General features: G+C 34.5%; 1 protein-coding gene across 1 annotated transcript in view; it reads left to right on the top strand.

The window, feature by feature from the left end:
- The window catches only part of LOC123546634 (prominin-1-A-like), a 37,649-nt gene extending 25,587 nt beyond the window's left edge, over positions 1 to 12,062 (top strand). Inside the window, exons 19-23 of the mRNA XM_053550950.1 lie at positions 1,720 to 1,800; positions 5,613 to 5,681; positions 6,077 to 6,166; positions 9,294 to 9,379; positions 9,657 to 12,062. Of these exons, the coding sequence (XP_053406925.1) occupies positions 1,720 to 1,800; positions 5,613 to 5,681; positions 6,077 to 6,166; positions 9,294 to 9,379; positions 9,657 to 11,688 (2,358 nt within the window). The 3' untranslated portion in view covers positions 11,689 to 12,062. The remainder of the gene's footprint in view (positions 1 to 1,719; positions 1,801 to 5,612; positions 5,682 to 6,076; positions 6,167 to 9,293; positions 9,380 to 9,656) is intronic.
- The last annotated feature ends 827 nt before the right edge of the window (positions 12,063 to 12,889 follow it).

Here is a 12,889-nt window from a genome sequence, read left to right as displayed (position 1 = left end):
CTTTATATGTGAAGTATACTTTTGCAAAATTTGACAGGTGGGCGGGGCCTATAGAAAAACCTCATCTGCCAGACGATCGGAACTGTCAACATGAAAACATTGGATTTATATTTCTAAAAACACAAATTTTGGAAGTTATATTTTGGGAATAGTGAAAACATGTAAAAATGTAACAGTTTTTATCATTTACTTACTGTTTTAATTTTCATTTTACTTCAAAACTACCAGAATGACATTTGTACGGCGTTTGTAAACAAAGCGTGCGCGTGGGAAACCGGAAGGGGCAGGAAAACTAAAGTACTACCGGGGCCGGCCGAATACGAGTTGTGTCCGAAAATAGGTTGTGGCGGGATAATTGCACTGAACTCAGTTCTTAAGGTATTGGACCCGTAATAGAGTACCTCCTTTTTGAAGAGTATTCAATTCCTACCATAAACCTACTTTGACTGCAGTTTTCAGGGGGGCGTAGTTTCAAGCCCCACTGGGACCAAACTTTTTTTCCCCACATTTTCCTTTTTTCTAGTTAGTTTTTACTTCGTTCAAGACTTAATATGGATGTATTGTAAAAAAGTGGAAAATTTTCATTTTATAAGCGATTTCTTGCTGTTCAAAGTGAATTTATCGCTGAATCAGGAGGGGTAGAGTTAGACATCTTTAAAAATACTGAGTTACATGCGGTAAAAGTTCTCTATTTTGCCTACATTCTTTAGATTACACATCGTGGAAGAAATGCAGGTAGGTATTACTTCTGCCCCAAGGTTATTTTTGAATGAAGTGAGCAAAATTAAAAACAGACCCGCAGGATTCGACCTTATTTTTTCAATGTTGGAGTTAGAATTCTGTATCATTAAATCCGTTTACTTGAGGCACCCTAGAGAAAATGATATTTACAGTTTTATTTTGTGTTTTATAATTGTTTAACAATAGTTTGATGTTTCTTTTATCAAAATTAATGCTGTAATGAATTCTCTGCAAACGTTTTAGAAGGTGGCCATCACATTGAAATTTGTCTCTACCTGAGCTTGAGGAAATACCATAAATTACACAAAATTTACAAAAAAGGGCACGGTAAAAGTTGTTTAAAATTTGCAACACAGTGCGAAACATGGTCAACTTTAAAAATATACCAAGCAAATGCCATTTTTTAAACATTACTATTAGGGGTCCAATACCTTAATAGAATATTTCTAGATTCAGATAGTGTTACTTGACAAGAATTTCATAATGTTATGCTCTAAATATTAGCATGAAATACTCAGAAATAGAAGTTTATGTTGTATAACTCTTTGTAACATCAAAAGACACCTGGTGGCATTTTTTCTTATGTGCACCTGTTTCCGGTGCTGAGGTTCAATTTTGTTGCAAAATGCATATTTCAATATGAATAATTCTAAAGAAAAGAAAATATGGTTGTTTTGTGAGGCAAATATAGCAATATAGCAATTGTCTCCCTTCTCAGTGCAATATATTTATTTTTTACTCAAAATAAATATCCTCTATATAGCTATCATTATGATCCGTCAGTAAATTGTGCTGATATTCCTATTTCAAAGGTAATTATGGGTTTTAGGAGGAATACTTACATATATGCATCTTTTTTTAAGGTGTTTCATTTGACAGTATATATCTGTCTGTGAAATGTTGGTCAAAAAGCAAAAAAGTTTTAAGTTACATTTTGTCTTAAAAAGTAATGTATACCACTATGTTTTGTTTTTGCAGGCAATCATAACTGACTTATCCCAGGATTTAGATGATCTTACAAGTTATATTGAGATCGAAGCTGTCAATATTGTTGTACAGGTATGTATATACATAGTATTATTTGTTGCATTTGGAAAAAATTGGAAGTAAATGAAAACAGGATTATAGTCAAATTTGTGCTGTCACCTTTCATAAGCTGTCACCTGCAATCAATGGTCACAACAAATTTCCTTATTCAAATTACTTCTTATATCAGGCCACCTGCTTTATGCGGTCAGCAGCAACTGTTTTTTATTCCTAAATGCATCATCTGACTAATGGTCACATCACATGTTTTTGTATTCAATTCTGCACTCAACAAAATTCCTAATCGCTCAGTTTATATTGTATCATTATTTTGTTAATAATGCATGTATTTACACGAAATTTCACATACCGACATTTGAATAAGCATTGTTTCTAATTATTGATTTACTTCTGACCGACTCACGGCCAAAGTAACTGCATTAGGCGTTTTGATGAATTTAGCATATTTTGCACGTGCAGGTCATGGGCACCAATATGCACGTGTTAATGAACACTTTTAGCATTATTGACGAAAGTCCTACTAGAAAACATGCACATATCATCGTGAAATTGACACAAGAGCAACGCGCCCAGGCTGTTTGAATTATACAACAAAATTCAAAATCAGTCACTTCAGTGAATTGTACTTCGGTTAAATTTCGCCAAAAGAGCGCGGATGGTAGATAACCAACGATTGAAGGTTCTTGTAAACGGAAATAACGTTGAAAATGGAAATAACACTAAAAGTAACAGCTACACACAAGTTATATCAAAATTATTTGGAAATTGCAAAAATAATTACACACGTGTCGCAAATGTGTCAAGGCTAGCAACATTCCGACAGCTCGATCACGTTTCTGTTGTGTCAAATTCACCATGATATGCGTTTTAATGCCCCCGGAGGGAGGCATATAGTTTTTGAACAGTCTGTCGGTCTGTCCGCAATTTTTGTGTCCGGTCCATATCTTTGTCATCCATGGATGGATTTTCAAATAACATAAATGTGTACCACAGTAAGACGACATGTCGCGCGCAAGAATCAGGTCCGTAGCTCAAAGGTCAAGGTCACACTTAGACGTTAAAGGTCATTTTTCATGATAGTGCATTCGTGTCCGGTCCATATCTTTGTCATCCATGGATGGATTTTCAAATAACTTGGCATGAATGTGTACCACAGTAAGACGACGTGTCGCGCGCAAGACCCAGGTCCTTAGCTTAAAGGTCAAGGTCACACTTAGATGTTAAAGGTCATATTTCATGATAGTGCATTCGTGTCCGGTCCATATCTTTGTCATCCATAGATGGATTTTCAAATAACTTGGCATGAATGTGTACCACAGTAAGACGACGTGTCGCGCGCAAGACCCAGGTCCGTAGCTCAAAGGTCAAGGTCACACTTAGACGTTAAAGGTCATATTTCATGATAGTGCAATGATGGGCATGTCCGGTCCATATCTTTGTCATTTATGCATGGATTTTAAAATAACTACGCATGAATGTGTTGCACAGTAAGACGACGTGTGGTGCGCAAGACCCAGGTCCGTAGGTCAAAGGTCCTAAACTCTAACATCGGCCATAACTATTCATTCAAAGTGCCATCGGGGGCATGTGTCATCCTATGGAGACAGCTCTTGTTTTAGTTGGACTTTCATCAGTAATACCAAAAGTGTAAACCAACAACCAACATGTGCAAAATATGCAATATTAGTCAGAACGCCTAATATGGTTACTTTGGCCGTTAGTCGCCAAAAATAAATTAATAAGTAGCTGCAATACCGATTCAAATATAGGCATGTGAAATTTTGTGTAAATACATGCAATATTAACAAAAAAGTAATACAAATATAAACTGACCGATTAAGAATTTTGTTGAGTGTAGACTTGTTTAAAAGATTATGGAAACAGTCTTACTTTTGTTTATGTTAGGGGCTAATCTTAAAATGCCAACAATATCTTCCACCTAGTAATACCAGTGAGCATTACACATACTTTAGCCACATTTTATAAATGTATATTTACTTTTCTGAAATAATGTACTTCTGACAGTATCATTGCCTGCATTAAGTGGTCACCCTGTGTAAAGAAAATAATTTGGTATTTTCCATTAACTGGCTGCTTAACACAGGTTGGACTATATTTACTGTCTTCTTATATTTTCATTTTTGACATCTTAGATTAAATGGTATTGAATTTTTAATATAATCTCTTCTCTTCAGTATAATTCCCTTTGTTTAAGAAAATTATCTAGCTTTAGTTTATTTCTTAAACATAAATAGTTTGTTACCTCATAATGGTATGCTGATGTACTCAAAATTGTTGAAAAAAGTAGTGGCTAGCTACAACATCAGTTAATTGGAAGTATATGAATGCATTTTAACTAGGTTTTTCATACTTAAAAACCTGGTTTAATTTATTTGATTGGCAAGTTAATTGGAATAGTGGATGGGCAGCATCAGCTCAACTCTAGTTTGGGTTGAGATTTACATATTGAAATGAAACTGTGCTTATAGGTAGCTTATAGGAAAACATTAAGCTTGGGATTGCATATTGGGCTAATTGGGTCAAGGACAAAAGGTCACTGTTACTTAAAACAGAGAATAACATTGTTTGCTCAATAACTTAATTTGGTCAAGGTCATTGTTTAATTGTTCCCATTTTTATATGCATTGAAGGATATTTTACCACCACAAGCAGATGTTCCTTGTGACCAGACAATATGTCCTATACATGACCCATGCTTGGTGGTCAAAGGTCAAGGTCACTATTGAAATTGAAGTAAAACTTGTTTTTGCTCCATAACTTTTAAATGCATTGAAGTATTTTTTTTTATTACTACACAGATATTTTCCCCACCATTAGACTAAATGTTGTGCACAAGACACATGGTTAGTCAAAGGTCAAGATCACTATTTAAGGTCAAGTAAAATTGTTTCCGCTCCATAACTTTTATGTGCATTGGTGGATTATCTTAGTACTGCATACAAATGTTCCCCAAGATAAGACAGTGTGTTGCGCACATAATCTATGCTTTTAGGTCAGGGTCACTTGAAATTTAAGTAAAAATAGTTTTTGTTTCTTAGCTCCTAAATGCCTAAAAACATATTTAGTCCCCTACCAATGGAACACCATAAGGGACTATAGGAATGCCCTCTGTCCATCTGTCTTTTCATCCTTCCACTTTGGTCCGCAAAGCTGTATCCTGCAATTACTCAAACAGCATCTGTTGCCAACAACCAAAAAGGACAAACACTAGTAAAGTTTTTACTGATAGGAAACTTCTGTGTTCCCACTGCAATACAGGTCACTTTTTACACTTGCTTCTCATCATTAAATCAGTAAGGAAAGGCCAAGAACCATTACTCTGTTATGCATTTTGTAGAATTATTTGTGTTTTGCATATATAAGTATTTGATCTAGAGTCATCAAACATAATAGGACTGTTATTGAGCAAGTTAATTTTATTGCACTCAGTAAGACCAGAGTTATGGCCCTTGACAATTGAAAATATGCATAAATGGCCTTTAAAAGTGGTGCTGCATGTCTCAAATTTAAGTATTTGACCTAGAGTTGTGAAATTTAGGAATGTTATTCAGTATGTAGAGTTGTGCAGCAGGCCTTTCACTCAGCCAGAAAACGTTGTGACCCTTGACTGCATAGAGGGTCTAAAAGTTTGTGTTACATATATCTCAGAAAGGAGGTGACTTGGGAGTCATCAAACATAGAAATATTACTCATTATGTGTAGTCTAATTTTATAGGATTATTCTTCGGTATCATAATAAATAAACACCCCGGAGTTTAAGAACACTATGTAGTATCATTTGATTTTTTTTATTTTCTTACCAGACTCTTGAAGGCTTTTTGAATGGAATGAAGTCGGTCCCTGATACATTGATCAACTCTGTCTTAAATGAAGTAAGTTTTATGACATAATGTGTTATATTATTCTTCTACATGCCATTCATTCTTAATAGCAAAAATACCAAGAATATATATATAACATATTTGATGTAATATCTTAAATTCCAGTTTCTTGTAACAAAACAAATATGATAAACATAATAGTAATATGTTGTTTCGTACAAAGCTTTTTTTCTTCATGTTATATCCATACTGTTTTGTTACATGTAGATGTGGTAAGCTAACATTTAAGAAATAAGTAAAGAAGACATTACTTTAATCTCCATCCATCAACATGTCAATTGAACATTTTCATTTAGTTGCATGATTCCTAACATCAAGAACTTCTATATTCTTATGTGATCACAGTCATAATTAACAGGGATATATATTTGAACTGTTTGTTTCAGTTGAGTACTGATATTGGTCGGTGTAAGGTTTTGGCTGATGTCTATGATATTGTGATTGCCTCGTTCTGTGACCATTTCCTAGATGCCCTTGTAAGTATAGCAGTTGATATAGTGTAGTTTGTAAGTGTAACCATAATTCAAGAGAAGTATTTAATTTGTTGAATAACACTACATAATGTACTAGAAGGGTAGATGTTACCTGCTTAGGTCAAATAGTACGTACCAGATAGAGTCTCACAAACAAAAAAATTCCTTTTTAAATAAACACATGATCAAAACACCTTATAAACACTATCAGAACCGCTTTTTCGATGTTTGTTAGTGCATATTCCATTAGCGATCCATTGAAACAGTCAAGAAATAATTGCAACGGATCGTTAACGGAACGTGTTCCATTAAACGGATCGCGATTTTGAAGTGAGCTATTAACTTTACAGAGTCATTCAGAAGGCTTTCACCTCTTTTATCAGGAAACATATGGTTTTGATCCCTTCTATTTACCATTACAGCATATCTTCTAGTTGCTATGGTTATGTTATGTAATCTCATCTAAGGTATAATATAAAGGGACAGAAATTAGTGCATTTTGTAAGTAATAAGAATAGAGGATGGCAGGATATGGATTTTTAGAAGAGAAAATGGTGGTTGTTATTTCATTTGTCTTCTATGAATTACAACTTAAGGTATTTTCTTAATACTTACAATTCAGTATAAATAAATGCATGTTTACATTGTGATTCTTTAAAGATTTTAATAAAACAAGTGTATGTTAGAATTCAAAGATTTTATTTAATATAACATAATAGTTTTTGAAATGCTGATTCAAATGACCAGTATACAGTATACTTACTTATATGAAAACTAGCTTAAATTAATGTATGTTTCTCTTTTTCTGTTCATATTTCACAAAGATTGAACTTCTGTTAGCTACATGAGGCCCGTGTGCAGGATTTGTTTGCTGGGGGGGCCCAACCTGGGGTGGGTTCGGGAGGGGTATCCCCTCCCGATTGCGATTTTTTTTTAATATGGCACATGAATAGATGCATTTTCCTGCTACCTGAAACACCTTTAAGGATGCATGAATGTATCATATATTTAAGGAAAAGTCTACTTTTTAATCATTTCATCAAGCCGATTGCGATTTTTTTTTTAATATGGCACATGAATAGATGCATTTTCCTGCTACCTGAAACACCTTTAAGGATGCATGAATGTATCATATATTTAAGGAAAAGTCTACTTTTTAATCATTTCATCAAGCCTTTTCAATGCATGTATGATTGTACATTCACAGTGTATGGACTTATTTTTCTGTATGATACCCAGTTTTAAAAAATGTTGAAGTTTTAAGATGATTATTAAGTAGACTAGCTCCTAGACTATGATATTTTTTTCACATTTTTATGATTTCATGTAGTGAACTGAGCCAGTCTATATACTATGTCCAATATTACAATTTTAACATCAGTCCTCTTAGAAAATCTCTAGAATAGACTGGCTTTTGTCTCTATGAACATAAAAAAATCAAAAAAAATCATTGAAATATCGTAATTATCAGTCTAGTGGCTAGTCTAATTATTAAGGGTATCCTATTTGTAAAATGGCAAAATGTTTTTAGATTTCCAACAAAACAAACGAAGTATTATGACAATTACTATTTACATCATAGATTTCAAATGACAATGAACTCTTAACTGTACCAGAGATCTATAAAAAATAAATAGATGTGTATTTTATACTTCTTTGACTGTACAAACTATAACATCACAGCACATATTAAATGATATTTTTATGTATAAAACCCCTCATAAGTAACGAGTTTCAGCTGCGTTTTGTAAGATTTACTGAGAAACTACTTTTAAAACTATGAGAGTTTTTAAGTAAGGTTATTGGACCCAAAAGAGTTAAATTGATACAGTAGTTTCAAATTCATAATTGTTGTAAAATAAAAAGATAGGATAAATATCTATCAATTTAATAAATATTTGGGGAATGTGCCTTAATGTAAAAACGAAATACAACCATCATAATGTTTCAATTTTCAGATTCATTTTAAGATTTACTTCACAAAACCAACAATGTTCTGATCATTTTATAACACTTCCAAAGAGTAAAAAACATAATAGTTTCTCCACTACCCAATCAAGTACCAATCAAGCGATCAATGAAGCAAGCACAGATCTGTAAACTTTTACCTGTGACATGCCTGGGGCTAATTTCCACTACCGGACACTGTTTTATGGCTCTTTAGCCTGTGTATTGCTGTCAAATCAAGCCAGTTGCGCTGGTGTATAAATTTGTTAATTGAGGGGCCCATAGTAATAAAAATCGTAACTAGCCAGCCAGCTGGGGGGGGCCCGGGCCCCCTGGCCCCCCACCTGGACACGTGCCTGTACATGATAAATCAAATGATGTGTATAAAGCTGAATCCCAATGATCACGAAAATGTTGAATGATTGCAAAATTTGAATCATATATATAAATATATATAATAGTAGATAACATTTTTGTAACAAATTAATGTTTGAAACATTTTAACAGAAAGGCCTTATCAACAGTTATACATAATTACTGCATATCTCTGCAAATTCAGGCTACACGCGAGTCACATAAACAATTTGTCAAAACTGAATGGTTTCAATTAAATGCAGCCTGCAGTTAGGAATGTATCTGTTTGTTGAAACGCATTCCATTGAGTGATTTATTAAGCGATCTACTATGCAATCCTTTGAGCAATCCATTATACGATCTATTATGCGTTCTATTGAGCGATCTACTCTGCGCTCCATTAGCGTGTTGTTAAATGACACATTTATGTTAATTAGCGATCCATTAGCTCATTTGCATGTGAAATTGGAACATGGTTTTGATGGTGTTTATTGGACTAACAACTCGCTTGCGGATCATGGTTTTAGTGGTGTTTATTAGGTGTTTATTGGGCCTTTTTTTTGTTTGGGGGCCCTTCTGTTGGTGTTTACACTAATCGAAAGAACTGTGACAACCTCTGAATTTTGATAGCATATATACCCATCTTTATCATCCAAACTTTTGACTTTTTTCTTGTCAGTGCGTTTTTAGCCATATTGGTAAACCTTTGGGATTACTGGTAAGTTTTGATGAATACACAAATACAGATTTTAACAATCGCAGTACAAATGTTATATAATCATAATGACTTTTTTCCTTTTTCCTATGTTACTATGAATGACATTTTCAGAATGTACTTTGGGCTTCATTTTATACTGGTGGGATGGTGTGTGTCATCCTTATGGTGTCCAGTTGTACAGTCTCAAAATACTTCAGGTTCGTTGTGATACAAATCATGTTTGTTAACTGTATTGATTTGAGGAACTGGAAGAAAATAATGAACAAAAAACTATTTTAATTTCTTTATTACATAATTATGCCTGTAATAATACAATATTAAGATGTCCATATGTTTATATATTTGTTTATATTGAGATAGAAATTGACAGATTTATTTATAATTGGAGTAAATATTAAATAAATTTTCGTGTAATTATTCGCACTTAGTTTGGTTAAGTAATGACATGTTGTGTAAAAATATTTGTTATTACAGGAGACCAGATGATATGGTATACACACAGCATCGAGCACGTCAAAATTTTACTAACAATTCAAATCCTTCACCAAGTAGTGCAAACGTGGACCTCATATATTACAAGAGTCTGGCTGAAGGGAATGCAAGCAACAATGCTATCTATCCCAAGACAAACTATCAAAGACTTCACAAAAAATGGAGACAAAGGCGACGGTATATCACTGGTCCATTTTCTGCTCAGTTCTTTGGAGGTAATAGAGGAGGTACACCTGAAGAAACGGGAAATGGTTTAAAAGAAACTCTAGATCAGAAACATGATCATGGACCTTTGTGTACAGTAATTGAACTTGATTGTTCAACAACTGACAGCGCTTGCTGCAGTCAAAGTCTGCCATCTTTTGAAGGAGATTCAAGTCAGGATACGCTTGTAACCTTTGATCAAAAACAGAAAGATAGTAATATCACTGAGGGAGAGGAATATAAGATTGTTGACAAAGTTGAGTCGTCTGTTATTAGTCTTGAAGCTTTGAGCACCCAAGTAAATGCGTCAGTTGAACATGCAACATCGGGATGTAGTTCAAAAAGTGACAGAAACTGTAATGAAAGTGCCGTTTTCCCATACTTTCAGCTTAATGGGGATGAGTTTATTTTGATACCAGTAAGTCAGATGAAAATAGAAAACCATGAAACCGATGGTACAGCAAACGAAATTAACTTTGAAGAACATGGTGATAAGCAACAGGCTATAGATATGCATGAGCCAAAACAAAGCGCTTGTATAAATCGTGAGAATGTAGTTAAGGATCAGTGGTTAAGCAGTTATAAAATAGAGTCGAAGTTTGAACAAACTGGTTCTTCACCACTTGTTAAATACAGTTCTGAAAATGAAAAATATGTTGAAGAAAGAAACAGAAGAAAACGACTTAAGCAGCAGGATGCAGTAGCTGGGATAACCTTTTCTAATCTTGGTTACATAGAGTCAGATCATGGCTCTGACGTTACTGAGAACATAGAGAATGACGATAGTGAATTGACTGCTGATGCTCCCAATCTAAAATGTGACAGTTCTGACTCCTTATATTGGACTGGTAAGTCTTTAACTGAAAATAAGAGCATAGACAATCTCGATGAAATGGAATATCCAGTACAAGAAATTATATGCTCTTTGTGCAAAGGCATTCGTGCTGAGAACATGAACAGGAGAGACATAGAAATTGAACAAACTTTCCTTGCTGGTTCAAAGAAGGAAGAATCAGTAGATGTACAGCCAATGTTAAAATTTAATAAAGTTGAAGAAGAAAACGTTATAACAAGGGAATCTGCCTCTGGCTTTAAAACTTCAGGATTTAATTCAGAGATTGGAATATTAAGTAAATCATTGGAGAATAGCTTTCAGGACTTTGATGACACTTTTCAAAACATGTCTGGAGGAAATGATCATTCCTGTGTACATCAGACTGGACAACAGATGGATTCCAATAGAGGTGTAGATAAAAAGAACAAAAATGAAAGCCAGAATAAGTTAGATATAGAAGTGAAGCCATATCGGTCATTGGAAAACATGAGGTCTCCACAGTCAGCCTTCCTGTTTTGGAAGTTTATTGAAGAGAACTGTACTTGTCCAGACAATGTCAATAGTTGGCCGCGAGAAAAACACACAGGTGATGACGTAAACATCAAAAACAGTTTGATACAGGACAATGCCAGTGGAAAATACGTATGTAATGATCCATCATCACAGGAAATACTACTTTGTGAGAAATGTCCACCTGAAAATGATGAACTGTTGCCTCAAAAAGAACAGGATGGGCGCAATAAAGACCTTTCTTATAATGAACCAGAATCTTTAGTGAGCTTGGCTGTTACAGCAGGGAAGTTGTCACACACACGAGAAGAAAACAAAACGTTTTGTAGAAAAAATGAGCTGAAAATCGATTCTGAAGATGTTAGGCATCCGGAGTCTTTAGCCAGTTTATCAATGGCAGTTTCATCCCATTTGTCAGAAATTCAACAAACGCAGGTACACCGATGTGAGATTGCAACCACATGAAAAGACAGCACTCGGGTATCTTACGTATAGCGGTGTCTATGACAATGCATACTGAAGTACTCAGTTATGTTTGAAAATAGAGACATGCTGTCCAATATGTTAAATATGTTTAAATGTGTGTTTTTGTTTATTGTTATGTTATAATATTGAAACGTAAATTGTGTTAATGTGTTAAGATTTTTTATTGCAGAAAAAAGTTGTATGTACTTGCCATTGTATAATTATGATGACAGTTTGTGGTCTACATTGCTCTGTTGAATAATTGTATTTACATTTACAATGAGTTGTCTTGGCAGCCATTTTGTCATTTATATCACAAAGTCTTTGTTAGACGAAATATTATTTATTGGAGAAATAAATAATCACATACTTGATCTTATTTTTAGTAGCATAATTTGTCCAAGAGGCAGCCGCCAAATCCAACTGTGCATGTCATGTTTGTGGTACCCAATTAACAGACTCCACTGCGGTCGTGCAAAAATGTTTTCAAATTCAGTACACTAACCATCTAGAACTAATGGTAACGATAATGCATGTTTATTGCTACAAATCGTGTAGATACCAATTTCGTCACGTATATAATACCCCATACCAGGTAAGTAAACTGCACAATATCAGAATCATTGTTAACAAACAGACACTTTTTTGGAAATTGTTAAAAGCGCAGCATTTCACAACAAGGTGAAATATATGATGACATTCCTGGACAGAAAAGACGTCTGTGTTGCTTGTATATGCAAACAATGTCTAGAAATATGAGAAAATAAAAGAAAACATTCGAGGACAGTTAGATGTATGATTGTGTTTTTTTCTGTACGTAACGTACTAGATAGATTACTTTTTAGCTCACCTGTCACGAAGTGACAAGGTGAGCTATTGTGACCGCTTGTAGTCCGTCGTCCGTCAACAATTTCTAAAAAAATCTTGAAAACCACTAGGCAGAATTACACCAAACTTGACAGGAATGATCCTTGGGCGGCCCCCTTTCAAAATTGTTCAAATAATTGAATTCCATGCAGAACTCTGGTTGCCATGGCAACCGAAAGGAAAAACTTTAAAAATCCTCTTGTCCAAAACCACAGGACCTAGGGCTTTGATATCTGGTGTGAAGCATCATCTAGTGGTCCTCTACCAAAATTTTTCAAATTATCCTCCTATGGTCGAATATGGCCCCGCCCCGGGGGTCACATGGTTTATATAG

This window comes from Mercenaria mercenaria, chromosome 9 (assembly GCF_021730395.1).
Source record: "Mercenaria mercenaria strain notata chromosome 9, MADL_Memer_1, whole genome shotgun sequence".
Lineage (NCBI taxonomy): Eukaryota > Metazoa > Mollusca > Bivalvia > Venerida > Veneridae > Mercenaria > Mercenaria mercenaria.
This window is presented reverse-complemented; position numbering and strand designations above follow the sequence as displayed.